At 52.2% G+C, this 27,891-nt stretch overlaps 1 protein-coding gene across 4 annotated transcripts in view; it reads right to left on the bottom strand.

Moving 5' to 3' along the window:
• The window catches only part of CTIF (cap binding complex dependent translation initiation factor), a 279,477-nt gene that overhangs the window by 80,004 nt on the left and 171,582 nt on the right, over window positions 1-27,891 (bottom strand). For 3 of the 4 annotated variants that reach the window (XM_059409620.1, XM_059409623.1, XM_059409621.1), the window contains 2 exons: window positions 6,327-6,819; window positions 3,382-3,681 (listed from right to left, as the gene is read on the bottom strand). In XM_059409620.1, coding sequence (XP_059265603.1) covers window positions 3,382-3,681; window positions 6,327-6,819 — 793 coding nt within the window. The remainder of the gene's footprint in view (window positions 1-3,381; window positions 3,682-6,326; window positions 6,820-27,891) is intronic. The other variant, XM_059409622.1, reaches the window with a different exon arrangement.

Genomic DNA, 27,891 nt, shown 5'->3' with positions numbered 1-27,891 from the left:
AGTTGAGAAGCACCGATCTGGTGAGAAACACTGATCTAACGCTTGTCGTGTAATAGACATTTAAGAAATTCCACTGTTTAATACGTGGAATTTTATTTACAAGAGCATGAAGAAAAGGACCATATTTAAGGCAAAACGACTTGGTTTTGATGTAAAGACTGAAGACCATTCTTGAGCTGTGGGATTGGGGATGGGTCCATTGAAACCCCACTGGCTTAGGAGGGGAGTGCTTCTGGGCTCCAGGAGAGGACAATGCTGAGTCTTTGGCTGGGAAGGGTTAAAGGTCCTCTGACCTTCCTTTGGCCCCACTGAAGAGGTCTGCACCCTGGCGGGGCAGGGGGCTCTCTCCTCTGCCAGAGAGCCCCCTACAGCAGAGCCTGCCCCTCTCCCCCATGCTTCCAGCTCCCACTGGAAACCCAGGCAGCAAAAGCAGTCGGCCAAGGAGAACGCCGTCCAAAGCCGGCGGCGCCGGGAGCTGGGTTCATCGCGTACTTCACACCCTTGGCCCCACTGCAGCCAGCATCGCTAAGCCGGGCCTCTGATGTGGAGGCAGCAGCCCAACTGGCCACATGAGGGGCATCTCAGAGGCCACCGAAGAGACCGGCTGGAGATCCAGAGGCTGGGGGGGCTTGAGTATGAGTATGAGCTGAGTATGAGCCATGCGAGGAGAAAGGGCAGGAAAGGACTCTGGCGGCCGGAGGCTGTCTGCCGGGAGAGGAACGCCAATCAGGTTTGCCAGAAAATGAAGGCAAGTCAACAAAGACACCGCTGTGGGCGCGAAGACGGGAAGTCAGGTTTGATAAGCCATGTCCATTTCCCTCTTTTCTGGTACCTTGTGAGTCCAGGGTGGTGAATGGCCACGAATCTTGGAGAGCTCACTTCATTCAATTTGCCGCCTCTCCAGTGCCAGGGAGAGGCAGCAGGGCCTGAGGGCTCCCAGGCAGCCCCAGGCCGGCACATCCAGCCTGCCCAAGGGGCCTTGAGAGTGAGGGTCCAGCTCAACCCCTCCAGGGCCCTTTCTCCTTGGCTTACACAGATGCTGGGGCTGCAGGTGGTGAAGAGGGGGTCCGTGGGGGCCTATGGGGGAATGCTTCGATTTCTCAGTACCTGACGCACAGATACCCTACCTAGGCAAATAGCAGATGGGGACTGACAGCCCTCCTCCACCCCAGGAACGAGGTGGCCTCAGTAGGGCTGGGTCTCCTGGGCTGGCTCCCGAAGCCTGTGCCCTGCCCATCACGGGGCCATGGCGTGGAGCAGGCGGAAACAGCCAGGACTGTTTCTGGCAGCAGCAGGGCCCAGGGAAAGTGAGGTGGAGGCAGCTCCTGTGGGGCCCCTCGGGCGCCCCCTCAAGGCCCTCGACTTATCTCCAGCAGCGTCAACCTGGAAGACCCATGGAGGAGGGTCAAGCAGCAGAGCAGAGGCCCAGTGCCAGCTGCTGACCGCTGAATCGGGCTGAGGAGCCCTGCGTCCCGGCTCTCGGTTTAGTGCCCTCGACCTGCACTAGTGTTTGCCAAACTGTGTCTCTCGGCGCACTAACTGGACACGACGTTATTAGACGGGGGATGCGAAGAGGACTCGCGGAGTTCGGCGGGGCCAAGCGGGTTCCCTTCCTGCTGTGCTAAGCCAGTCCACTCTGCGGCTGATGGAGAGGCGACTGTGCCACTGAAGCCCTTCTGTGGCTGAGCCTGTCCCAGGACGGATGCCCTGCCGGACACTGTGGGCAAGGCTGGTCTGACCACAGGTCGTTGGAAGAAGCGCCTGACCCGGGCAGGATCCTGGGCGGGCCCTGTGGCCAGTGGCCCTTCCCGGCTGGGTGGGTCTCGTCCCCACGCCCTGGATGTCTGCCTGCCACCAGCTCCGGCTAGGCTTCTTGGAGCTGGCAGCCATTGTCTGCAAGTCTTGGCCTATCCTGGCCCTTCTCAGGAAAAGAACAAAAGCCAAAGCCAAAGGCCGATCCTGTCCCTCACTGCCCCCATACATGGCAGACAGTCTGCTCCCCGCTGCCACCGTCCACACTCTCCCAGGACATTCCGGCCCGTGAGGAACATGCCCGATGTGCAAATCCCTCAGGTAATGCGGGAATTCGTCACCAGGGGAGTGTGGGTGATCCAGGAATGGGAACCTGATCGCGGCCTGGAGCTGGAAAGAAGCTTCCGGGGCTGGCCGGCGAGGGCTCATGTTACAGTGAGCAGACTCCCCAGGAAGAGGGGAGGACAGCAGGCGTGGAGCCCTTCGGGCAGCACACAGAGGGGGCTCCCTCCTCCCCATCTTTTGGGGAAGAGACAGCAGACTTTGAACCAGCTGCTTGAGACTGGCGTGACCACATGCCTCGGTTTACGCCTGGTGTCTGGGTGTGATTATGGACAGAGCTCCTGTGCCTCTCAGAAGTGCTGTGGCTTGGAGGACCTCTCCTACGCTCACCCTTGTTCACACAGACCTGCGGCGGCGGGTGGGGTGGGGTGGGGTCTCTTTCTGTTCTGGAACTCTGTGCTCACCACTTCCAGGCTCCTGTCTTGCCCTACTTGGACTGGAAACTCAGTTCACATCTCAGCGAGTCTAAGGTACAAAGTCAGAGTAGAGATGACTTTCCCACAGCCAGGAGTCCCCAGGTGAGATGGCCACGCCGTGCAACCTGCAACCTCTCCCTGATGCCACCAGCAGAACAGGCACAGGCCTCCAGCTCTCGAGATGGGACAGTCTTAACGCACACACGCCTATACCTGCTGCCCACTGATGCTAGTAAACCAGCACCGAGCCCTGGGACCCACGGACAAAGGGATGAAATGGATGGGGATTAAGCTGTCTGGAGGGATTTTGAGCCAGACAGTCATGGCTCTCCACGCTTCCCCTTTGCCTTAAAGGTGCTTTCAGGAAGCCCAGTGTATTGGCAGTCAGAACACACCTCTCCTGCTCCAAACCTCCGTGCCTTCCACTCACACCCATCTAAGCAGCAGTTACACCATCTCCGGGGGCTGGGAGGGGTGATGGCCTGGCACTGGAGGAGAAGGAGGAAGAAAAGAGAAGTCCACACAAGTTCAAGTCTGCTCGGACGAGGAGAGGTCAAAGCACAGAGACGGGTTAAGACCAAGCGTCAGCGCTCTTATCACGGAAATAGAAAGAGGGCAAGGCTGGTTAAACACGAAACACCTATAAAATTATATTGGTCCATTGTAACCATGGAGCACTCACACAAACACACGCAAATCCGGACACTCACCCCTCGCCCCTCTAGTGCCTTTTTATTTTCTATAATTAATCGGGCAAGGGTGGGACTTGGGAAGAGTTCAACCGTGGTCAGCATCTGCAGCCTTCTCTCTAGTGCTAACCCGGGGCTGGTGCGGCGGGGGCAGGGCGGTACAGCCACGGGGGGCCAGTTACCTGAAGCATGTTGAGAAGCAGGCTCCGGAACTTGGTCCCCTCCACCATGAAGAGGGCCATCTTGTCGCAGAGTTTGGCGGCCGTGAAGGCAAAACTGCGGTCAGACACGGCCTTCTGGTAGATGGTCCGGACGATCTCTCCCAGCATCTCCTCAGAGTTGGTCGAGTTCTGGGCCTCCTCCATGAAGGTGCTGAGCTTGGTGTCCACGTCGCTGCTGTTGTTCCGCATGCTGTTCAGGATCTCGATCAACTTGTCCATCTTGTTCTGCTGAGGGCTGGTGGTCTCCACGGCCACTTCGTCCTGGGGGTGTGGGAGACAAATTGAGTCACGCCTGAGCGGAGCCGAGGTTACCGCTGGGGGTGACCAGTGGAGGGAGGGCTGCCGCCCCCTGAAAGGATCCAGCCCTACCTTCTCGAACCTGAGGTCAGGTCCCTCTGGGAACGCGGACCTCCCCCAAAGACCCTCTGGCCCAGGGTCCTCTGCTGACCTTATTCTTGGCTCCTGTGACCTCTGGGGCTGATCCTTCTTGCAAGCTCTAACTTTTACCCAGGATTCCCATATATATTGGCTGTGTGTCTACTTGCCTATAAAATGTCGCAAGCTAGACATGACTTAATGGGGCTTGTAAAAGAGGAAATGAGATAACAAGCAAAATATGGAGTCTAAGGGCAAGAAGGAGAGAAGTATCCAAAAATGCCCACCATCTTGGTTAAAGGCGCCCATGGAATGGCTACCTAATCTTCAGACTCTTGGTTCCTACAGCCCTCGGACAATCGTGATCTCTGGGTAAACAGAGCCCTGGTTTTGTGTCCTACAGAGATTGTGCCAACCTTCTAGAAGAAATGCTACCTACCAAGGAATCCTGCCATGTGCCACTGAATCAAATGGCACTTCCTGGAAGGAAATTTCAAACAACAGACTCAACACTCTTTAGAAGTTTCACTGCAAGTGGATCAGACCCAGACTGGTAAAGGAAGAAAATGTCATCTGACAGTCTCAAAAGTATTTATTCAAACATAATGGATGGATAGCCAAGAGCATGATCACCCTAACTGCTGGGATGTGAGATCAGGGTAAAGGGCAGGGTCAGGGACATAAATGGAGGTCCCACGCTTGTCTTTGCATTCTCAACAAGGAGAGCACTAGCTTAGCACAAACCAGGGTTCTAGAACCTGCTTTCTGCCTCTAGCCATATGGCTATGGGCAGTGGTTTCACTTCCGGGCCTCAGTTTACTCACCGGTAAGATGAGGAGGTTAGATGATGCATAGCTTTCCCTGAGCCCTGCCACTGTCTATGCCAGTGTCCTCCTGGTCCAGGAATCCAGGGGCCTCATCTAAGAGGAGTCCTTGAAACCCATGTGTGGGTGCTATGGCTCCACGGTTTCTATTCCAGCCCCTCCCTGCCCACCCCACTGCCCAACTGTCTGGGCCCCAAGGCAGAAGAGTGGTTTGTACATAAAATAATATCCACCCGGGAGGGTCTTTCCATGTGTCATGACATTTAATCTTCACAGTCTGTCTGCAGGGTGGGTACAGATGAGTCAGCTGGGGCTCAGAGAGGTTAGGTGACTTGCCCAAGGTCACCTAGCCAGTCAAAGGCAGGGTGGGCCCCAGCTGGACTCTCAAGCCCACGTTGTTTCCACTCCTCGACAGTGCAGCTACATTTAGTGGAACAGGAGGGAATGCAACGAGTAATCTCGCCACACTGTCCAGGCTGTAGGAACACATCTTGGAAAGTCTTCAGGAGAAGACGTACTGGTCACCAGCTGGGAACCACTTCCAGGCTCCCACCTTTGAGAAGCAGGGAAATGAATGGTGCTTCCCTCCTGGACCTCACAGTGGCAAGCCCCACAGTGGCTTGCCCCACAGTGGCTCCATCCACGGTGGGTGGGAACTCGGGGCTGCAAAGGATGCTGGGAGCAGCATCTCAGCATCAGGTGTTGGCTGGAGAAGAGGTCTGACCTGCCTCGTCCTGCGTGAGTGTGCACCGGGGCCCAGCTTCTTGGGCAAACGGAGGAGAGTAGGTGGTTGAGAGAGGCCAGGGAGAAGCCCACAGCTTCGAGCTCACAGGAGCCCCAGAAGGAGGACTCTGGGGAGGGCTGGGGGGCATGTTGGCCTTCTCAGAACAGCTCTCCTGGGTGACTTCTCCTGCATCTCTGGCAGGAAGGGGGGTTAGGGTGAGCATAGTGGACTGGAAGCTGCCAGCGACATAGTCCCACCCGTTTGCTAGAGGTTCAGGGACATGTCCTCCTGAATCGGTGAGCCAGGCTCTGGAAGCCAGGTCCGGGGATAAAGTGAAGACAGAGAGGCTAAGGGTGGGAGGCAGGGGCAACACTCAAGGCCCTCATTCTTGGGCCTGTACCAGTGCAGGGTTGGCACCTGTAGGACGCCGGGTGGGGTGTCTAAGGCCTCCTTAGACCCTTCCCTGGCTGCTGTCTGATGAAGGAGGAGAACAGCAAAGCCGAGGCCTGCTCGAGCTCTTCCCGACTCACCTTCACTCTCGACCCTGGTGGGGACCACAGCTGGCGGGCACTTACCTCGGGGAGAAGCATCGGTCCTTCTCATCGTATCAGCTCTGAGTTTCCCCCCAAGTCCCCTTTAGCACTACAGGGCAGTGTCTGACCACAGAGAAGGCGGGAGGGGAGAACCAGGCCTTCTCCGCACCCTTCCCACCGGCCTTGGGGACGTGCCCCTTCCTCCCCTTCCCTCTCAGGTTGGGGGCTGCTGCCCAGGGCCCCCTCTTCCCCGCAGGGGCCTCTTGGGGGACCGGAAGGGGAGGAGCCAGAACATGCTGGAGGGGTTCATGCAGAACTGGCCATGGGCCGGCTCTCTGGTGACCAGGGGTCCCAGAGGCAGCAGGGGCCACCTCAGACCCACACCCACCACCAAAGTGCCTACCTCGCGCTGTCCTCCCTGGTGCAAGAGAACAACAAAAATTCAATTACCGGTACCTTTTCTTTCAGCCTTCGCCGCAGCCTGTCTTTGGAAGATTGGAGCAGGGTAATTTTGGGCCGCTCCCCGATGCGCTCGGGAATAATACTGTCTTTACGCTTTGTCTCGGCCTCCGGACCCCCTGACTGCTGCAGGGGCAACCTCTCAGAAGCCACTGGGGCAAGCGCATCAGGGCTGCAGGGGGGTTCGAGGCAGCTGTGCCCGGTGTCCCCTAGGGCGTCCTCCAGTTTGGAACTCTCCATGGTCACGGTCTCTTTGGCATTGCGGTGGGCGCCTGCCTCCCCCTTGTCTCCTGGGGGGTGCTTCATGTTGCTATGGTGCCAGCGTCGGTTCTGGCTGTAGCCATGGTGGGTGGGCCTCCCTGAGGGGTGGGGCGCCGAGCCCCCCTGGTAGGATTTCTGGTGGTCCCTGTTGTGTTTGGCACTGCCTGGCTGGTGGTCACCATGCTGCTGGGGCTTGTTTCCTCCTGGGGGTCTCTGTTGCCGTCTGCAAACCAAAAGGGTAAGACACAGAGGGTCACCAGGAGGGCCGCTCGGGGTCCCTGTGCCAAACACCAGGAGAGCAATCCCCTGAGCCGTTTATTCATTCCTTCTTTCAGCTCCCTTCCTGATCACTTCCTCAGGACGGGACCTACAGACGCAGCAGAGCAGGAGGCAGACAGGTCTGTGCGATTCCCGAGGGTTTGAGTCGGTCCTTGAGTTAAAGTATTATTTTATTAGAACCCACGTCAGCCCATGTGTGGGAAACCAAATTCAAAGGAGGCGCTAGAGGAGATCATGAACCCTCCTGACTTTGCTTGCAGCCGCCTGGCCTGTACTCTGGAAGGAACCACCGTTACCATTTTGGGAAGCTTCCAAACATATTCCATGCACGTTCCGGCAAAGACGTATACACAGACCCGCATCTGTAACAACTATCCTGGTAATGGCTTTTTACCATAATGGCTCTTATAAAGTTATAGCATTTGTTAAACAACCTTTTTCTCGTTTTTCTTTTGGTAGATTGACATTTCCATCCCCAAGCCCACTAACGCAATGAGAAGTTGTGATGGGCTGGATTGTGTGTCCCCACCCCCACAGTCCACATGTGGAAGCCCCAATCCCTGCCACCTCAGAATGCCCCTGTATTTGAAGAGAGGGCCCTTAAAGAGAGGGTTGAGTTAATCCGTTGGGCCATTAGGGTGGGCCCACCTCCAATCCGACCGGTGTCCTTATAACAGGAGGAAATCTAGACACAGTCACACACCAGGGACGCAGGCACACGGAAGACCATATGAGGAAACGGCAAGAAGGCAGCCATCTGCAAGGGAGACAAATCCTGCAGACACCTTAACCTCCCACTTCCAGCCTCTAGAATTCCAGAAACTCAATTCCTGTGGCTGAGTCACTCTGTCTGTGGTATTTTGTCATGGGAGTCCAAGCTAACGGACACGAGTGTGACACCTGACTCACCGATTTCCTGGACGCTCTATTTCTAAGGCAGAGAATGTCACATAGACTTGAAGTGTGCACCTGGGATGAACCCCAAATGTTTTGATCTGTGGACTGAAGACAAGAGAGGGGATGGGACGGGGTGTTCTGGGGACCCTCCGGTCTTGTGCACAAAGGGTGTTTCCATCTCTGGATACCCTTTCAGGTCTACCGTCTCAGTATTCTCCACACGACGTGCAGATGAAGAACAAGATGACCACGAGCACCTTAAAAGTTGTAAAGTCACTGTAGAAAGAAGACTTTACCTTCTAAAGACTGAGGCTTATACCCTCGTCTGTGAGCCTTCTCCTTGGCCGGTAGAACAGACCTTCATTGCTTTGCATTTTATGAACAAAAAGGTGTTTATTTCCTTTAAACTACTACTACTTATACAGACTCAGTTTCAATGTTCACTTGATAATTTTGGATCTGTGAAAATTTGGAGGCATCCTGGGTTGTGGTTACATATATCACTTTCCCATTAAAATCAATGAAAACAACTTTTTTTTTTTTTTCATTGAAAAGCTTCCCCTACTAGCGGGGATTTCAAGGGGGAAATTAAAGTTGTTAGGTGAGATAGGTGTGTGTTCTTTTGTTTCCACACAAATGGTAACTACAAAACACTGTATCATAGAAGGAGGAGATTAGTATATTTCTGGAGGGAAATTCAATGATTTGTTACAAGAGCCCCTAGAACACACACTGGACCTTGCAATTCCACTTGTGGCAATTTATCCAAAGGAAATTAACAAAAGCCTCGCATAGAGATGTAGATACAAGGATGTTCATCACAGCAGTGTGTAACAGAAACTAAATGTGGAGCCGTAGGATATGGTGTAAGACTGGACTCTGGTTGACAGAAGAAAGCACGCATCCTCGAACGTGTAGCATGGTGCTATCTTTTAAGGCAAATATTTATGTGCCTAGAAAAATCTGGAAGTAGACACACCAAAACACTAACAGTGGTTCTCTCTAGGGAATGGGATGAGGATTTTTCTTTTCTTTTTTCTTTTTGTTTTCTAAATGAACATGAAGTTCTTTCCCTTTTTCTCTGTTCTTGGGGGTGTGGGGGGCGGGAGGAAGAGGGAACGGGAGAATCCCCAACAGGCTCTGTGCCCAGTGCAGAGCCCCAATTGGGGCTCCATCTCACAAGCCTGAGATTGAAACCAAGAGTCCGACACTTAACTGACTGAGCCACTCAAGAGCCCCAAGGTAGTGGCTTATTCAGTTCAAAACAAAACAAAACAACAACAACAAAAACCCAACGCCTTGTTGTTGAACTATTTTCCAGAGAGGCTGTACCATTTTGCATTCCCACCACCAACACACAAGCTGTTTGCAGTCATTACTTCTTGGGGTAATTCCAGCCGCATCTTTTCCCCCTCCTCGACTGTATGGATTCTGAGAGCACGCATGTTAGATACGCTATTCTGGACTCCCTGGTCCCAGAAGCTCATGCACCGTTTCTTTTTTTTTTTTTTTCCCCCTTTTTTTCCTTTCCCCAGCCTATTTTCTCTGCGTGGCTCAGACTGGATCAATTCTAGTCTATCTTCCAGTACACTGGTTCTTTCCCTTGCCCCTACATTGAGTTGTTAATTTGACTATGAAGTTTCATTTGGGTCTTTGTTATAGCTTCCATTTCTTTGCCAAGACCTAATTTTTCATCTGTTCCTAATTGTCCTTTGAAGAATTTTTATGTCGGCTGCTTTAAAAATCTTTTGTCAGATAATTCTTTTTCTTTTTTTTTTTTTTAAGATTTTATTTATTTATTTGACAGAGAGACACAGCCAGAGAGGGAACACAAGCAGGGGGAGTGGGAGAGGGAGAAGCAGGCTCCCCGCTGAGCAGGGAGCCCGATGTGGGCTTGATCCCAGGCCCCGGGACCATGACCTGAGCGAAGGCAGCTGCTCAATGACTGAGCCACCCAGGCGCCCCTTGTCAGGTAATTCTAACATTTCTGTCATCTTGGTCTTGGCATCTGTTGTATTTTCTCATTCAGTTGAGATCTTTCTGGGTTTCAGTATGACTAGGAGATTTTCAGTTGAAACCTGGACATCTTGGGTATTATGTTCTGTGAGTCTGGACCTAATTAAGTTGAGTCTTAGAACGGTTTTGGCCGGCTTCCTCTGACCTTGCTCCAGTACCAGAAAGGGTTGTTGTGCCTTGTTACTGCCAAGCGGGTAGTAGAGGTTGGCTTCCCTACTGGGCTTTCTCTGATACTCCAAGGGAGGTCCTCTTTACGGCTGAGGAGGGCTGGGAGTTCTGGCTCCCCATATTGTTGCCTCCCTGGCGAGGAGGGTACACATTGCTACCAGGTGGCCTCCACGGACACAGAGGGAGGGGTGCTCCGTGCCCCATGGGGACGTCCAGAATCCTCACTCAGCCTTTCTGACACCACCTTGGGGAGGATTTGGGACCCTCCTCACGGCCCGTGAGAGTCAACTCTTGGCTCTCTCCTTGGCCTTTGCTTGTGTGGGTCAGGGTGGAGCCCCCCCCCCTTTTTTTCTGGGAGCTTTGCCTAGAGTTGAGTGTTATCATCCAAAAGTTTTCTGCCTCACGAGGCTGCCCCTTTTCTGATCCTCTGGCCAGAGAAGGCAGGTTTTTGTAGGGGACTTTTGGTCTGCCTGTGCCTACCAGTGTTTCTGGGTTGCCAGCTTCTTTGGCTCCAAGTCTGGGATCTGTGAGGCCAGGAAGAAAATCAAGCAAGTTACTACTCTATGATTCCTTGGGCGCCACGGTCCCCATCGGGTCTGCCTTCTCTCCAACCTTTTGGAGTCCTCTTATGTTTCTTTTTATGTAGAATGTCCAGGGTTTCTAGTTGTCTGTATTTATTTTTAATAGTTTAAGAGTCATTACAGAAACATCTACGGAAGCCTAGGACGTGGCATGGAGTCCGGCTGCCTGGGTGAGACCTGGGCCCTTCTCAGGAGGCCCGCATGGTATTTTTCATCCTTGGTGTCCAGGTTCAATCTCACTGGGTCTGAAGCACATCCCTGGGACCACGCTGGCCTGATACTCAGGTGCAAGAAGTATCCCTTCCTCCCCACGCCCCTCCCCTCTGTCGGCATGTCTTCAACTCTCAGTTTTATTCCCCAGTGGACTCATTCTAAAAAGCAGGGAGCAGCAAGGTACCACAGCTCTAAGTTCTGGAAGACAGTGAGTCTGCATTCACTGAGGGGCAGGGCTCATGAATAAGGCACCCAGGCAAGTGCTGGGCCCCGTCCGCAAAGTGAGTCACTGGGTCAGCTTCTTTCCAGGATCACCAACTGGCCTTCAGACTGTCCAGACCTAAATCCAGATGCCTGCACCACAAGTCGGCTCGGAAGCCAGCAGCTCTCACCTGAGGGGCACAGACCGGCCTCCGTCTAGAGAGAGCCAGAAGCCTGGAGCCGGGAGGAATTCCATGGCCCTGCCACTCCTCGGGGACCAGATGCCTGTGACATTCTGTGAATTCTCCCTGCTTTTATTTTTCAGTGACTTTCAAGCAATTCACCCTCTCTCCTTCCCCTCTCTTTGTTCTCAGAGTATGAGTAATTTTTAAGTCCAGAGAAGAACCTTGGAAATTCCCTGGCAGATAACGCTTGATTGTCACGACTTTTCCCATCCTTATTTAGAAAATTTGTGGTGCCTGCAGCTACGGCCCAAGGAATGCCCCCAAACGATGGTTGACCAAGTCCTTCCCAGCATTTGTCTTAAAACTGTCTGGCTTCCCACTTGCCGTATCAGGGATTTCCCTGTCTCTGCCCAATCTCCTCCCTCCTTTCCCCCAGAAAACAGAACAACAAAACAAAAAACAAAAACAAAACAAAATTTCTCTCCACCTGGAGGAGGAAGGAGGTAATTTCGACATGGTTGGTGGTCAAGGGCTCAGAAAGAAAGCAGCTAGGTCTTGTAGACATTCTGCTGTTCTTGCTGGAAATTTTGGAGGGCCTGGAATTCTATGTCACCCTAGTTTGCCAGACCTTGGAGCCAGTCAGTTCTGTCCATACAGCAATGACCAAGGGGCATTTAGTGGGTGTTCTCAGACCCACTCTGCCTGGGGTGGGGGTGGGGGGGCTCCTCCTTTGCACACACAGAATGCTGTCTGCAGGCAGAAGGGGAGACCCTTATGGGCCCCCTCTTACCTGGGCAGGCAAGACAATGGAGTCAAAAAGAAGAAGGCTGATAGGAGGCTGGGTGGCCCCTTGTGGTGGGGAGGCACAGAAGAGCCTGATGCATTTTCTCCTTCCTGTTCAAGGCTCTGATTCGTTCTCAGGGCCACTGACTGCTGGGACTGGTCTCTGCGTGCAGGCTGGTCAAGAAGCTTTCTTCCCATTTTACAGATAAGTCAACTGAGGCTCAGTGAGGTGAAATCCCACACACTCTCCAGAGTGTGTCCAGCCCGTCAGCTAGTTTCAGCACCCAGGACCCACCTCCTGTCTGTCTCCTGTTTGCCCGACGATCCAGTGCAGGAGAGAAGGGCTGAGTTAGGACCGAGATCTGCTATGGTGATGGCCACACGAGGCCCATGTCCTGGGCATGAGAAAGGACTGAGAGGGCCCCAGCCACTGGAGCAGACTGGGGGCCGGGCCTCGATCCCCCACAATGGAGACCCAGGCTTCCCTGCTCTGGCCATTCACAAATATTTGTCAGCGGTCACTGGCTGAGCTGTCCAAAACCGGCTCCTCTCTCCTCTGCGTTTGTTGGCCTTGGGTTTCGTCGATACCTCCCTACGGGGGCCAGCTGGCTGCTCACCATGAAACCTGTGGGTTTAGGTTTGGCCTGGCTAACCTGAGCTGCTTTTGCTCCCAGTGGCTGGGCAGGGAAGCTCTTGGTCTCAGATACATGGACGTGTGGGTCCAGGTTTTGGAAACACAGCAGACACGCAGTTTTACAACCCTGTGAGCAAAAAAAAAAAAGGGCAAAAATCCATTTCCCTGTCGCTTATTATGCTCTCCTCTCTCTGGGGGAAGTCTTCTCTGGTGGTGGTGGTAGAGGGGAGAGGAATGGCTCAGGAGATAAGATTAATATTCCATTTTTGCCACTGGCAACACCTGCCGTTAGGGAAATCGTGGCTTTTTTTTTTGCGGGGGGGTGGTGGAGCATGGAAATTGTTGGTATGCTTTTTCCATCCCTCATTTAGTTTATTCTTCCATCTTTGGGTTCTGAAATCAGATGTCTTGTTTCACTCTAAGACTGCGTCCTTTTATTAAAAAAAAAGGAAAAGAAAGAAAAAGAAAAAAAGTTCCCCACACCACAGCTGCATTTTGGGAGGTGGGTGTAGCGAGAGTAACTTCAGACTTTCTTTTAAAAAGTAATTCTAACAGCAGTGCAAATGCAGACAAACATCTCTCTGTTCATTTTTTTTTAAAATTTCATAATTGTTCCCAACTAGATATTCCAAGGGCCACTGACTCATTATGGTTCTCTCGATGTCAGACGCTTTACCACATAATTTGTAGGTCTGCTTAAAAATTTCTGAAAGCAAAATTCCTAGGGCGAGTGGTTTTAAAACTATGCACGGGCTCATATTTCTTGCCTTCAGGGAAAGTGATGACTGCTTATTACTAGCTCAGGCGCCTCCATTCCTGCCCACCTACACACACCCCACACGGGGTCCCGCCTTCCGCACCCGAGCCGCGGGGGCAATGTCAGAGCTGGGCGGGCGCAGGCGCGGGACTCCTCTGCAGCTCTGGGGCCTGGGAATGAGGATCGTGGCCACACACGTCTGCCCCTCTCTGCAGAAAGGCTGGGATGCTTCATGAGGGGAAGTGTAGGATTTGGAAAGCCAATGGAGGGAAACATGCCATTGGCTCGACAGAGTCTAGAATCATGGTGGCCTGTGTTAACTGAGCATCTATTATATGCCCAGGGCCAGAGGAGGTCGTGGAAATCCATGAGGTCTCTTCTGCAGGAGACCCCTCAGCAGGCCTGTCCGGGAGACCACAGCCAGCTCAGAGCCTGCGTCTGTTCCCAACTGTGCTGGCACCCAGCTCAGGGGTGGCTGTGAGACAGGACAGTTTCACTGATGACTAAGCCATGGTTCAGAGAAGTTGCCTTTTCCTCTGCTGGGATGCCCAAGGGGTCAGTGACAAGGTCCGGAGCTCCAATCTGTGCTTCCATGCTAAGGTGCTGCCAGAAATGCTCAGTGACTGGATTGTCAGTTACTTGTCTAGGGTCTTCCTGGCTTCTGGAGGACCGGGGCGCCACCACAGCTCCGACAACCAAATCTCCCTGTAATTGCCAGGGCCACCACTGACATCATGGTGGTGATAGCAGCACGTGGTTGCCTTGGCTTTCTCAGTTGTAGGCCTGCTCCCCATACCGGGTGCCCCTGCCGGTCCCTGGAGGAGAGAGCCCGTTGTTTCAGGAAAACGCCTGCTGCCTTGGACGGTCAGCCAAGCTCCAGGCGCTGCTCCTCTGAGACTCTGGGACTCTCCTTGTGCTCTAATCTCGGAAGAAAATAATTCAAGACTGAGGTCTCTGCCAGCCAAGATGAAGGTTCACGTTAGAAGTTCAGTATTTCACTGCATGGTCTGAAAGCTTTGGAAACCAGACATTTACCTGGTCAAAGGGATGTTCTGGAATGGAAATGAGAGGATCTGACTGGTACCTCTGCCCCCGCGAAGGCAGAGAAGAAACTTTTCCAATTGCAGGATGCATCACTGGAAGGGTGAGAAGAGGGAAAACTGCTTCATTTTCTGCTGCATTAATGAAACATGCTGTGAGATTCTGCTCTGCCTGGAGGTTGATCGGAGGTGTCGATGGGCTTGCCCAAGGCCACAGAGTTCCTGCGACGCTTTGAGGGGAGCTGGGGCTGTGGGTGACAACAGCTGGTCAGCTGTCCCTCAGGAGTGTCTCAATACCCTTCCCAATCTCATGTGGGCTCCAAGGCCCAGATCTGCCCAGCAGCCTTCCCCAGCTCCCCGGAGTCCCCTTCTTTCAGACTCCTAATGTGATTAAAGCCCGACTTCCTACTCTGTGACACCAAACCGCCTCATGGGTTCTTCCTGTATGGCCTTAAAAGCACCCACTTCCTTCCAATGGGGTAGGAACTTCTATCTCCCTTGGGGTCTGGCTAGGAGCAGGACATTCACTCATGCCTCCAGTGAACCCCACAATGTGCCAGGCCCTGGGGACACAGGGATGATCCCAACACTGGGCAATGCCCTCATGGAGCTTAGGATCCATTTGGAGACATAGACACTAATCCACTAATGATAGGACAGGTTATCTGGCAACAATCAGGGACAAGAATCATGAAGGAAAGGAAGCAGAGAGTAGCCCAGAGGTCTGCGACAGCCCGGTCTTGGCGGCAGGATAGACCTCATACTCTGTGAGGCCCAGTACAAAATGACAATGGGGGTCTCTGGTTCAAAAACGACTGGGAATTTCAAGATGGTACTGGCAGAGCCCCACCTGGAGAGGCCCTGAAGGACAGGACTGGAAGGACCAGGACACAGAGTAATACTAAGAAAAACCCACTAACATGTATGAGGACAGACCATGTGCCAGGCACGGCTTTCACTTCACCCCAATAGGGAGGGACTGCTATTAACCCTGTTTTACAGAGAGGTCATGAGGCACAGAGAATGTAAGTACTTATCGAAGGCCACACAGCTTCCAAGAGATAGAGCTTGGGTTTACATTTCAGCAGTTTGACCTTAGAATCTGTGCCCTCAACCGCCATGCTCTCTTGTCTCAAGGTTCTGAGGCCGGTCAGAGGGTCCTCGGGGCCCGCAGCAGCTGGCATCATTGCTGAACCACTGCGATCCAAATCCAATTCCAGAGGATCTCAGGCATTGGCCAAAGCCAGAGGGGGAAGGGACTGTGGGCTGGCAGCGTGTGGCGGAAGCAGGGCTAGATATGCAGAAGCAAAGGCCAAAGGCTAAGCCCAAGGCCACTGGGAACAGGGAAGCTGAAGCCCGTGGGAGGGGAAGGGGAAAGCCTGGGAGGGCTCTGGACAGAGCCCCACGTTGAGGTTTGGAAATCCAGCTTCCAGCCTTGGCTCCACTGCGTCTGGGTAAAACCACAGAAGCCACGTGTGGCCCTTGGGTTTCCATCTGTGCTGGGAACAGTCCCTCCCCCACCAGTCTGCTAGTTCCCGTGGCTGGGACCTGTGGGGCAGGGCTGGGAGGCTGGGTTTTCGGGGTGGCCCTCCGGCATCGCTGCTAAGGAAGAGAAGGAGGAGCTGCAGGCTCCTGCTGCTTCCTCCATCTCGGGGCAGCACGGAAAGCCATGAAGAACTGGCTTTCTTTGAGGTACTACTAGGGGGGTGGTTCCCTGAGTCTCACTCAGCTGCTCAGGCATTTCTGAGGTGCTCCTCTCAACACCCCTGGTAATCCAGGGCTCTTGGCCAAAACATCAGTGCTGGGCAGCTTTGGAAATCCAGCTGACTCCTCATGTCTCAGTATTCCCACCTGCTGAATGGGAATCCTAAAACCCCACTCAAGGTGTACCTTTAGGTGAGCTCCCCACTTCTCTGCCTTCCTGCCTGGGTCACCAGGCTGGTCGGGAATTACAACATAATCAAGGCCAGGAGAGCGTCTGGGGAACAAAGGCACATTATACGTACGAGGTATTATTTTTGTTCCAGTGTGAATCAGGCATTCCAAGAATCCTTGGCCTCCTGCGTTCTTAGGCAGCGTGATGTCATGGGACGAGCGTGCGGCTGCCTTGGAGGAGGGTTTCCAGAAGGCCCTTGCCCTTCTGTCTGGCCTGGCCAAGCCCTGCAGGCACTTAGGTCTGGCTGGGGACCCTCAGTGCGGCCTCCTGGCAAGTCGGGGCATCCCCTGAGCTACATGTCTCCGTCGGGTGCTTGCTAAGAGGCTGACAGACATAAGCCATGAATGCTGGTTAAGTCCCAGATGGGACATTTGATTTTCCAGCTCTAACGACCTGTGGCTAAACTGGCCCAGTCACGTGACTCAACACCAGGAAGCAAAACTCTGGACACCTTTTCTGAGGCTGGAGATTCTGCCGGCTCCCACCCTCTTTTCCTAAAGAACAGGGGAGGTCCATCTATGGGTGTGGACTTGCACCGCCCGGGCGCCTTCTCCCACAGGCCTCCACTGCCTGCGACACGGATGCTGATCAACACGAATTCCTGGGGCATTTCCAAGAGACAGCATTATGCTGTAGTTCAAAGTATGGATGTAGCAACCAGACCTCCAGTGCTCAGATCTTGGCTCTGTACTTCCAGCTGTGCCACACTGGGCAAGTACTTTAACCTCTCTGAGCCTTAGAGTCTTCATCTTTAAAATGGGGACAGAGTACACTCTCTCCTGGGGTTCCTGGAGTCCTAAAGGAGCCGAGGTGTTGTATTAGTGTTGACTTGCAATGATTCTGTGTTGTGGGTTTTTCGAGCAATATAGCATGAATCTATCAGATATTCAGAGGAAGTGATGCGTACGAGCACACCCATAGTACAGGTGGGAGAGTTGAGGCTGTGGGGAAAACAGGCTGTTTCAAGTGTGAGGAATCAAGGAAGAAACCCCAAGATGTCCAGCTTCTGGCTCTTGCTCTAGTTCTAGCCTCCGAGAGCGGCGTCCCGGGTGCGCTTTCTCAGGATGGAATTCTTCGTCACTAAATACTCGCACTGTCTTCCCAAGAGAAATGCTGCCCAAGAGGTCCCCACAAGCTTGGGGCCACCTCAAATGACTTGTTTACCCCTCGGCTAATGCTGGCCATCAGTGTCCACAACCACAATGGGCCTAAGCTGGCCCCACGTAGCCTTGCCTACCCTGTGTGCTGACTTCAGAGCGTGCTCAGGAACTAGCTCCCTTTCATCGCCACCTCACCATCTCCGCGAGGGCCGTGGACTAGCCCTCAAACTGCAGCAGGTAGGACAGAGGAAGGAGGAGGGAGAGAGAGTCTCAGGAGTTTTTAAATCCCAGGTGTGACCAACCGCTGAGCCCTTCTGAACCATGGGGAAGGAAGCCCAGAGATATAACCTAGGTGCACCTAATGGAGAAACTTCCTCACAGAGAGAGCGGCTCCCCAATTAATGGGGTTGCCTGGGAATTTAGTGAGCTCCCTGTCACAAGAGGTGTCCAATCACTGACCAACAGCTATGGAGACCTCTTCTCCTTAACCTGCCCATTTTTGAAATTAGCACCTCCTCCAGGAAGCCCTCCTGGTTCTCAGTAGTCATCCCAGGAGTCCTCAGTTGAGAGGCAGCATGAGGCAGTGACAACTTGAGAACAGGACACGCTGGATATACTCTGATTTTGCCCATGTCTAGCCAGGTGGTCTCAGACAAGGAGCCTACCCTCTCTGCCCCTTGGTTGTTGTATCAGCCAAGTGGGCCCCCTGACTGGAAAACAGGAGATGAGACTGAGCTGAAAGGGACAATCACACGGCTGCGCGAGAAACCTTTCCCGCTCTCCTTCTGCCTCAACCAGCCCCGGGAGGGTACCTAGACCTTCCTGGCCAGCCCTGGGGATTCTGGGGAAGTGAAGGAAGATGGCTCCATTACGGGAAGCAGGGCTGCCCAGGGAAATCTGGGAGCCAGTGTGGCTTTCTGTGGCTGCAGAGGCTTCCAGGCTCCCCCGGGAAACACTACCAGCTGCCCGCCCACCTCACTCCAATAGCCCTCATCTTGGCCACCCTCTTGGGTTATCCTCCTCCCTCACAATTTATTACTGACAGGTCTGCTCCATCCCTGAAAGGCTGTTTTTCTGTCCTGGAAGGAGAAGGAATGTGACATGGAGTTAGCTGGAGGAAGGCCTCCCTCTGGCCCCATTTTTTTCAGCCGGAGCTGGAGGAACTGACAAGTCCCACCCAGACATGCCGGGACACAGCCTCCCAGCAGATGGGTTTTGGGCTAGAATGTTCTAGAGCACAAGTAGTCACAGCAGGGTGCTGACGGCCTTCCCATTACCTATCCATTGGCATTGGGTGCACATACTGGGGGACACTGAGGACTTGCTCTTCCTAGCTCCCAAACGCAGGGGATCGTGAGGCTTAGCGTAGTGAGTTTAAAATCAATCAGAGACTCTCCCCGACAGCAGAAAGACAACCAGTAAGATGCGAAGGAATGATGGACTTAGGAAATCATTTGGCAAACATCACAATAATAATTGTTTCAGGCAAGAATCATCACTGGAGGCCAGTGGGTGAAAGTTTGAGGAAAAACAGAATATTGGCACAGTCTCAAAGTATCTCCCCACAAGCTACGTCCTAATTACAAAGGGAAAACTAACTTCAGAGCGGAGAAACTTGGCAGATGCCGCCTTTAACCAAGGAATCAAAGTTAACACCACGAGTCATGGGATGACAGGATAGTCCGAGTCCCCTGGTCCTATGCCCTGAGAAGACCAGGCCATCGCCCATGTGCCTGCAACTTGAGGGAATACCAGAGAAATCCCAAATGAGGAGGCTTCTACAAAAATAATTGTTTATTCTTAAAAAAAAAAAAAAAATCAATGTCATGAAACACTTGGGAACTGTCCCCAGATTTAAAAAAAAAAACAATAAAGAAACTAAAGAGACGTGATGATTGAATGAAGCCTAGGATCTAGGATCACTGGAGAAAAATAACCAAGGAGCTGTGGATAATAGCATCCAGTCTGCTGGTTTCCTGATCCTGATCACTGTAGTGTGGTGATGGCAAAAAATGTCTTCATAAAGAAATACCCTGCGAAATACTCAGCAGTAAAAAGGCATCATTTTGCCAACTTTCTCTCAAACAGGTCAGAAAAAAAAAAGTACTTGAAGGAGAGAAAGATAAAGCAAATATGGTAAAATGTAAATGTCTGGGTTAGGAATCTATGACAATTCTTTGTAGGCTTCTTGCTACTTTTCTGAGTCTGAAATTTTGTCGAAACAAACTCATTCTAGAAGCAACAGGAGACTCATCAGTTTCATATGTAACAATGTCGAAAGTAACAAATAAAATACAATGAAACTGACCCCAGAGAATCCTTCCCACAGCAGGTAAAACTGTAGAGCCCCCTCCTTGCACAGGAATGGTAGTCTCGGACGTGAACACAGCTCATTGCTTCTGCGTTTGTGTCCTTGAGACCCAGAGGAAGTCCTTAATGGAAGTGAAGTGTCTGGGCAGAGTCTGAACGGCAGCCAAACTCCTATATCCTGGGGGACATGGGCCCGCGAGGATCCCGGGCACCATAATAAACAAGTTCGTTTGCCCTTTGCATAAACTTGCAGGGTCAAGTTTCCCAAAGAAAGACTCCGTTCCCTGGGGTGGACCTGTATGTCACCCACTGGGAGACCTAGCCCCTCAATGAGTGGGAAAAAGGATATATTTTTATTCTTCTTGTTTTCATTTCCATGGAACTGAGACAGTTTAGTGGGCTGGCTGCAGCCTCCTTCAGCTTTTTAGCTTTGAGAACTGCTCTCATGGTAATATTTCACCTTGCAAACATCCCTGGCAGCTTAAAGGACATTTTGTTATTTTTGACAGTATACAATAAAAAAGCTGTTTTGCATAAACCTGTTTTAAAAAAAAGATTTACTTATTTATTTGAGAGAGAGAGAGAGTGTGTTGAGTAAGCACACAGTGGGAAAGGCAGAGCGAGGAGAGGGAATCTCACGCAGACTGTGCTGAGTGCAGAGCCTGATGGACTCGATCTCACAACCCTGAGATCACAACCTGAGCTGAAACCAAGAGTTGCTTGCTCAATCGACGGCGCCACCCAGGCACCCCTAAAACATGTTTTTTTTTTTTTTTTTAATTTTATTTATTTGACAGACAGAGATCACAAGTAGGCACTGAGACAGGCAGAGAGAGAGAGAGAGAGGAGGAAGCAGGCTCCCCGCTGAGCAGAGAGCCCGATACGGGGCTCCATCCCAGGACCTTGAGATCATGACCTGAGCTGAAGGCAGAGGCTTTAACCCACTAAGTCACCCAGGCGCCCCCTAAAACATGGCTTTTATATTGATATGTTATTGGGAGTAAATTAAAAGGTTCATATTTAATATGATCTTTAAGAGCATCTACAAATAAAGGCAAAATTGGACCTTACCCCATGATCAAGTGATTCCCTTCTCCTGTTTATTATTGTAAATGCGTTAGGAAAGCAAAAGCATGATTTTCTACAGAGAGGTTTCAAAATGCCATCCTACCATTACACTGTGGCTTTGGCACCAGATACACGTTCACATGTAGGCTAACGTTTGACTATATAAGGCAGAAAAAGAAACCAAAGGCAAAAACTGATCCCATGGCCCATTGTTTGGAATTCTTGAACTTTATGTTTGTTTGTTTAAAATAAAAATCACCTGGTTACGGGATGCCTGGGTGGCTCATTCAGTTAAGCACCTGCCTTTGGCTCAGGTGGTGATCCCAGGGTTATGGGACTGAGTCCCTTATCGGGCTCCCTACTCAGTGGGGAGCCTGTTTCTCCTCCTCTGCCTGCTGCTCCCCATGCTTGTGCTCTCTCTGACATAAATAAAATCTTTAAAAAAACACACACACAAAAGACAAACCACCTGTTTTGTTTTTGTAATTTCTTGCTTTTTCCTAAATGATGATACCCACGAAGTTTCAGGAAATTTTTACATGCAATCGCTTTTACCCAAATAGCAAGGGGAGAGCATAGAGGGTCTCGTTCCCTGGGAACAGAGCTGGAAGCTGGCCGGTCTGGGGTTCTGCAGCTCCAGGAGTTGCTGCCTGGGGACTCCGACCAGATGAATGGGACTCGAGATCTGGGCAGAGCACCCGAGGCAAATGTGCAGAATTATTACCATTTGTTTGTTCCTCATGAACCAGCCTTTTAATATCAGTGTTCTTTAATGCTTCCTGCCTTTAACCAACTGTCCATTATGGGTAAAAATTAAATATTTGGCTAAGAATAAAAATAATTTCAAACTGCGTAATGGTCAAAACCACCAAAGTGGCTCCCGGGGCTATTGCATGATGGATTGATGGGGGGCTGAGACCTGGGCGCGCTTCTCCCATCTCCAATAAGCCAGGCACTCACCCCACATCTACGGGGGGGTAGTGGGGGGTGGGTGGCGCTCACGCCGGGTGGTTTTGCCTTTAGGGTGAAAAGCTACTTCTGGCACGGAGGTGAGAACTTGCCTCTGGAGCCCACCAGGCCTGGGCTCGAAGCAGGACCCTGTCACCTCCTAGCTGGGTGTCCCTGGGCAAGACTCTTGCTGACTTGTACCTTGGTTTCCCATGTGTAAAATGGTAGAAAGATGATAAGGGGTCAAACCTCATGCAATTAAGGTTTGATGGTGAAATAAGCTTGACTTGACCCAGAGCAAGGGCTGGATAAGGAGCTCCCATCACGGCCGCCGTAATTTCATCCAGGAAATAGGAGCTGTGACAAGTCGCAACTCTGGGTACAGTGTTCTTGACCCTGGGTGTGGAGCTAAGAGGACTGAGCCCAGAAGACACCTCTTCTGCCTCCAAAGGTTTCCACAGCAAGCTTGACCTCTTGCATCTGACCTCAGGTTTATATACCAGTGAGGGGTATTTCAAAGGATTTGGATTCTCTGGCTGCCCCCTGGGGAAGTCAAAAAAGCCTTGCAATGTACCGGCTGGCTGCCTCCCTCATGCCTGACCCCCGAGTTCCCCCACAGGTCTCTAGTGTGCCCCACTGGGGGATCTATCCTGGTAACCCAGCCCACGGTGAATGCGGTCTATCCCTAGGATCTCTCCCTGGGGCTGATGGTGAGTATCCCCATGTTCACAGCTCATTCCTGGAGGGTGGGCAAGAACCCCTTCTGGCTCTGCACCCCCCAGGATCACTAGGGGAAGTATCAAGATCTACTGGGAATGGATGGTTGGGCTCTCATGGCGGGGTCGTGGGAAGCAGTTTCTGGGATGGGGGGGTAGGGCTCGGAGGGTGTCCTCAGGGGGCCTTGGTCCCAGCAGCATTCACCTGCTCTGTCTTCTCTACAGGGGTGGGCATGGTCTGAGGGCAGAGTCTCTCTGTATAGCTCAGTGAGGCCTTTCCTTTCAGGTGGGAAATGAAGGTGGGGCTCCAACTACTGGCCTGGCGAGGAGGAAGTGATGGGATTGGGGGCGGGGAGGCATTGCAAAGCTATGGGATGGGGCTGGGCCTGGAGGGGGTCCTGTTCTCATTCCTTCAGTTTCCCTTCCCAGGCACTGATAACCCATTGTCTGAATACCCGTAACAAAAGAGAAAGAGGGGCACAGGGGGGGAGTCAGGAGCTGGAGAGCAGAGGTGGGCCACTGGGGGCTCCACTCTAGCTCTGTGGCTATTGGCTATGTGCCCCTGGGTTAGTGAAAATACCTCTCTCGGCCCTAGTTATCTTTTCTAGTAATAACAACAACAGTAGCAACAAACTATGACAAGGAATGACACTTGAGTGGTACCTTCTAGGTCCAAGGCACTCTTCAAAGAACACAAATCAATTTATTCAATCATCCCCACAACCCTATGGGGTAGACAGCCACCTTAGGATCCTCACTCTACAGCTGACCAAACAGGCCCAGAGAGGTGAAGTCATTTGCCTTGGTCACACAGCAAGAGGGTGAGAAGCTGGGTAGAGCCCAAGCTAACCTGCCACAGTTGGCAGAGGAACTAGAGGAGGCTAGAGAGAATGAATTCTAGAGACTCGTTAAGCTCTAACCTCGAATGCTGTGATATTTTTACAGCCTGTTAGTAAATTTTTAATGGTCTGTTCTTGGCTGTCTCCGGATTCCAAAGGGCTGACCACCACGGGAGAGAGGTATACGGAGTGCAGCCCGCTCCTTCCGAAGCCAGAGCTTCTCTGCTCTCCGGGGACACAGAGGAACCGTCCAGGCAGGCCAAGGGCAATGACCTGAGTAGCCGCATGTCCCTGACTGCCGGCTATAAAGCCCTTCTTCCTCCCGGTTGTCCTGCTGTCAGGGCCACAAGGGAAACAGAGGAATGGCCAGTATGACCCTGTGGCGTGGGGTCTTGGAAGATGGGAGCCGCCTCACAGTGTGGGTGGGATTTCTGAGGGTGACGAGAAGCCCCGCAGGAAGCCCTGGGCTTGGTCAGAGCCAAGGTAGTGTTCTGGCTCATGCTGACACGGGGCACACGGGCAGGGAGGGTGGCGTGGTAGGAAGAGATTCTGGAAAGTTAGGTCAGGACCAGGTTTGGGGGCTCTCAGGCTGATGGCAGAGGAGGAGCGGAAACTTGGTTTTGGCTGGAGCAAGTCGTATAGGAGCCTACACATTGGACGGTAAGAGCTGGCTCAGGGACAGGGCTGCAGGGGCAGTGAGCGGGGGAGCCACTGGATCACTGGCAGCCAAGAGAGGGTGTAGGAAGCTGAGCCGAGAGACAAAGTGAGGGAGGGGTCCTGGGGAGGCCCCTCGGGCAGCCTCCCCAAATTCAGGACCTGACTCTGCCTCTGTCTTGCTGTGTGACCCAGGTGAATTATGTTGCCTCTCTGTGTCTCAGTTTCTTTGCTTCTAGAATGTGGATTTCATGGTTCCCACCTTGTGCACTGTACCACAGTGCATTGTACCACGTGCACTGATAATGACAGAGCCCTTCAAACGCTCTCAAAGAATTCACTAAATACAATGGGTAGGCTGGTCGGACTTGGGGCCCGTCAGTGGGAAGCAATCTGGGCCATCCCAGGTGGTGAGGCAGGCATCTGGGGTATGGGAGAGGACAGGAGGTAGCGGGTGTGGAGCAGACAGGAGTCTATATTCCAAATATAAGCATGGCTCTCCCCATGGGTCCTTCCAGAAGCATTAACAAAAGGCATCTGTGAACTCTGAAACCATAGCTATTTACAGTGCAGCATCTCCCACAGGCCTCCAACGTCTCTCCTTTGTCAGGCCGCCATTTTGGAATGTCACCCATTCAAAATGGGTGCGGCAGCCACAAGGACTCACCCCATCTCCCGTGAGTGATAGGAATTTCTTTGACTCTTTTAAGATGAAGAGACCTGAGAGGAGTGACAGAAAGGTTAGCCCACCACCGGCCAAAGAATGAAGAGGGGCGGGCCGGGGTCTGAGCGGGATGGAGTATGGCCTCTCCCACAGCACGCGGCCAGCCCGAGGCCCATCATGCTGAAGTCTGCCCCTCCTGAAGGTGTCAGAGGCCACACTGAGTCAGTCTGCTTGCCTGGCATCCAGCTCTGGGTTGGACCTGTCCCTCCAGACACCTCGGTTTTCATCAATAATTCATTTTGCCCGATACTAACTCTCCCCCAAAGTCCCTCTGGTCTGTTTCAAGGCTATTGCACCAGGAGGAATCACGTCTGTCCGACAGGTTTTGGGGAGAGCGAGGAGTAATTAATACTCCCCTCGGATGACATCTAAGGAATTTCAACATCACATGCCCAGACATGGGAGGAGCCTTAGAGACAGCATGACCCCAGTTTGCCCAAGACTGGGGGTTTCTAGGGAAACGGGCCTTTCTGTGCTAAAACTGGGAGAGTCCTGGGAAAACCAGGCCCCTGTGTCCGCCTGGTTAGAGACCAGCAGATTCAGTTCCCCTTGGTTAGCCAGTGAATCAGTGGAGGCCCCAGAGAGTAGGTGGCCTGATCAAGCTCTTGCCCTGCCTTGGCCAAAGAGACAGTTCACCCAGGCCCTGACTCCTAGCCCAGGGCTCTTTCTCTCATGTTGCCATGAGGTGAGACAAGAGGACATAGGGGTGGCAGTGCCTGGCCTTCCTCTGCCACTGGCGGTCGAGTCAAGAAGGTACGTCCAATACCTTATACACTCAAGGACAACCCGTGACCAGATACCCTGCACAGGAGGCACCTGAATGACATGTCAAGGATCCTTGTTTGTCCTGATTTGACTTGAACCGAACTTCACCTCCCAAGAGCACTCTATACATGGGCCACCATGACCCTAAAGAATGGCTTAACATCTGTCACCTTTGCCCCTCTACCAGCTGTGGTTCAAAGATCCAGGCCTAAGCCTTCCTAACCAAGGCCCAGAGTGGATGCTGGAAACCAACATTTCTTTCTGCTTCAAATCTGGACGCTGATGCTAGTCTCTCTTGGGTTGTCTAACAGACTTATTTCTGGGCCACGGCATGAGGGTGGGCACTGTAAAGCTGGCAGGACCGTAACGGAGTGCTGAAAGGCCCCAACAGCATAAAGTCGGGACCCTAGGGTAGGCTGGCTACCTCCTTGTCCTCAGTATTTACTGAGATCTACTCTACACCAGTCCTGGGGATATGGTCAGGAGTATTTTGACACAAAGCCCTGCTCTTGCAGAGCTCATCTTCTAGTGGGGAGAAAGTGATGATAAACATAAGAAACACATCATGTTCAACACTAGAAGGTGTTAAGTTCTATGGAGAATACGAAGCCAGGAGGGAGGATTAGGAGTGCTAGTGTGTGATGGAAGCATCTGTGTTATGAGGCTGCACCTTTGTCAGGTCTCATCGTAATGGTACTACTGAGCAAAGATGTGAGGGAGGAGTCATATAAATATCTGGGAGAGGAGCAATCCAGGTAGAGGGGACAGCAAGTGCAAAGGCCCTGGGGCCTTTGGGCTTCCTGGCATGCTCAAAGCCTCCAAGAAGGTCAGGGGTAGTTGGGAGTGCAGAGTGTGAAGGGGATGGTAGAGAATGAGGTCAGAGGTCATGGGAACCAGGTCAGCTGGGGCCTTGTAGACTACTGAAAGGGTTCTGGCTCTTGTTGTATGTACAATGGGGAACTACTGAAGGATTCTTAACAGAGAAATGACATTTAAAAAGACAATTTGGGAGACCAAAGAGGTTACAGGAATGATCCAGATGAGAGCCAATGGTGCTCTGAGCCACAAGGGCAGGACCAGAGATGGTGAGAGGTGAGTGGAGTTTGGATTGGGTCTGAAGGTAGGCCTGGCAGGACTTGCAGATGGGCTAGACCCGGGTAGGAGAAGGGGAGAAGTCAAGGATGTCTCTAAGGTATTTGGTCCCAGAAGCTGCGAGGATGGAGCTGTGTTACCTGAACCAGGGAGCCTGGGAGGTGGTTAGAAGCTCATTCTCGGGTTGGTTGAGTTTGAGAAGTCTCTTAGATACCCACTCTACCATGTTGAGGAGGATGGAGGATCCAGGAGCCTGGAGCTCAAGGAGACGGCTCCCCCAGGAGCTGGCCAGACACCCTAGCTCAGGCAGCACACCTGCTCTCTTAGGCTCAGCAAAAAGCTTGTTTTTATTTCCGTTTAATTTTTATTTATAACTATGTAAACTATTTACACAGTTCTAAAGTCAAGTCTGAAAAAAAAAAGTCCTCTCTGCCTTTTGCCTCTATAAATAACCATTTCATTAGTTTTCTGGTTTACCCATCCATTCATTATCTTACTATAAATCAATAGGAATGTATACTTGTATCTCCTTTTCAGGGAGAAACACAAGTGTACTGTGTATACTTTTTCCACTTTGCTTTTTTCAGTTACTATTATTTAAGGTCATTCATTTCTCTCTTTTCATTTTTAGGATGCCCCCCACCCACCCCCTAATTAGCTTTCATAGATTTTTAGAAACATCTGTGCCATGGTGGTTCAATTCTAGCAAGCCCCAGCACTCTGGGTAAGCGGCAAGCAGTCCCTAAGAGTCCATGTGCAACATTTCATAAGAGAATGGGTTATTCTGTGGTTTCTTCCTGTTTTGAACTTCTGGAACTCCCTGATTCTTGAGATAGGCATAGTGGGGCCTTGTCAACATGAGGAGAGGTATCAGGGCAGAAACCGCGGACTCAGGTCATAGTTGGGCTCTGCAGACGTCAAGTGCGGACGTGCCCTCTTGCTGCAAAGAAAGAGGTGTGGAAAAGACATTCTCTGTGACCCCTGGAGTGGACACTCTGGTTTTTAAGAGGATGCACAGAGGCTGATCTTAAATGGTTCCTGGCAAAATCAGCTTAGGGGGAGGCAAGAAGGCAAGTGTCCCCTCACTGGCTTCTCGCATGTGGCAAAGGGCTGCTAGGTGAAAAGGAGCCACGGGCTGGGTTTTGGAGACAGAGCTGTGAGCAGGAGGCAAGAGCGTGCTTACAAAGCAGGGGGTCCCTAGGAGCAGCCAGCTGGGCAATACATTTCCAGGGAGTTCATAGATGCCAGAGTCAGAGTGGAACAGCAGGTGACCGGGCAGCTGGTCAGGATGGCCGAGGGCTGAGCCCCCACGACTGGCCTGCCCTGACAGCAGGCTCCTGCACTCTTCCTGCCCGAGGCTGGGCCAGGGTCACCTTCCCCAGAAGGGCC

Source organism: Mustela nigripes, chromosome 8 (assembly GCF_022355385.1).
Source record: "Mustela nigripes isolate SB6536 chromosome 8, MUSNIG.SB6536, whole genome shotgun sequence".
Lineage (NCBI taxonomy): Eukaryota > Metazoa > Chordata > Mammalia > Carnivora > Mustelidae > Mustela > Mustela nigripes.
The sequence above is the reverse complement of the archived record's forward strand: the minus strand, read 5'-3'. Positions and strand labels throughout refer to the sequence as shown.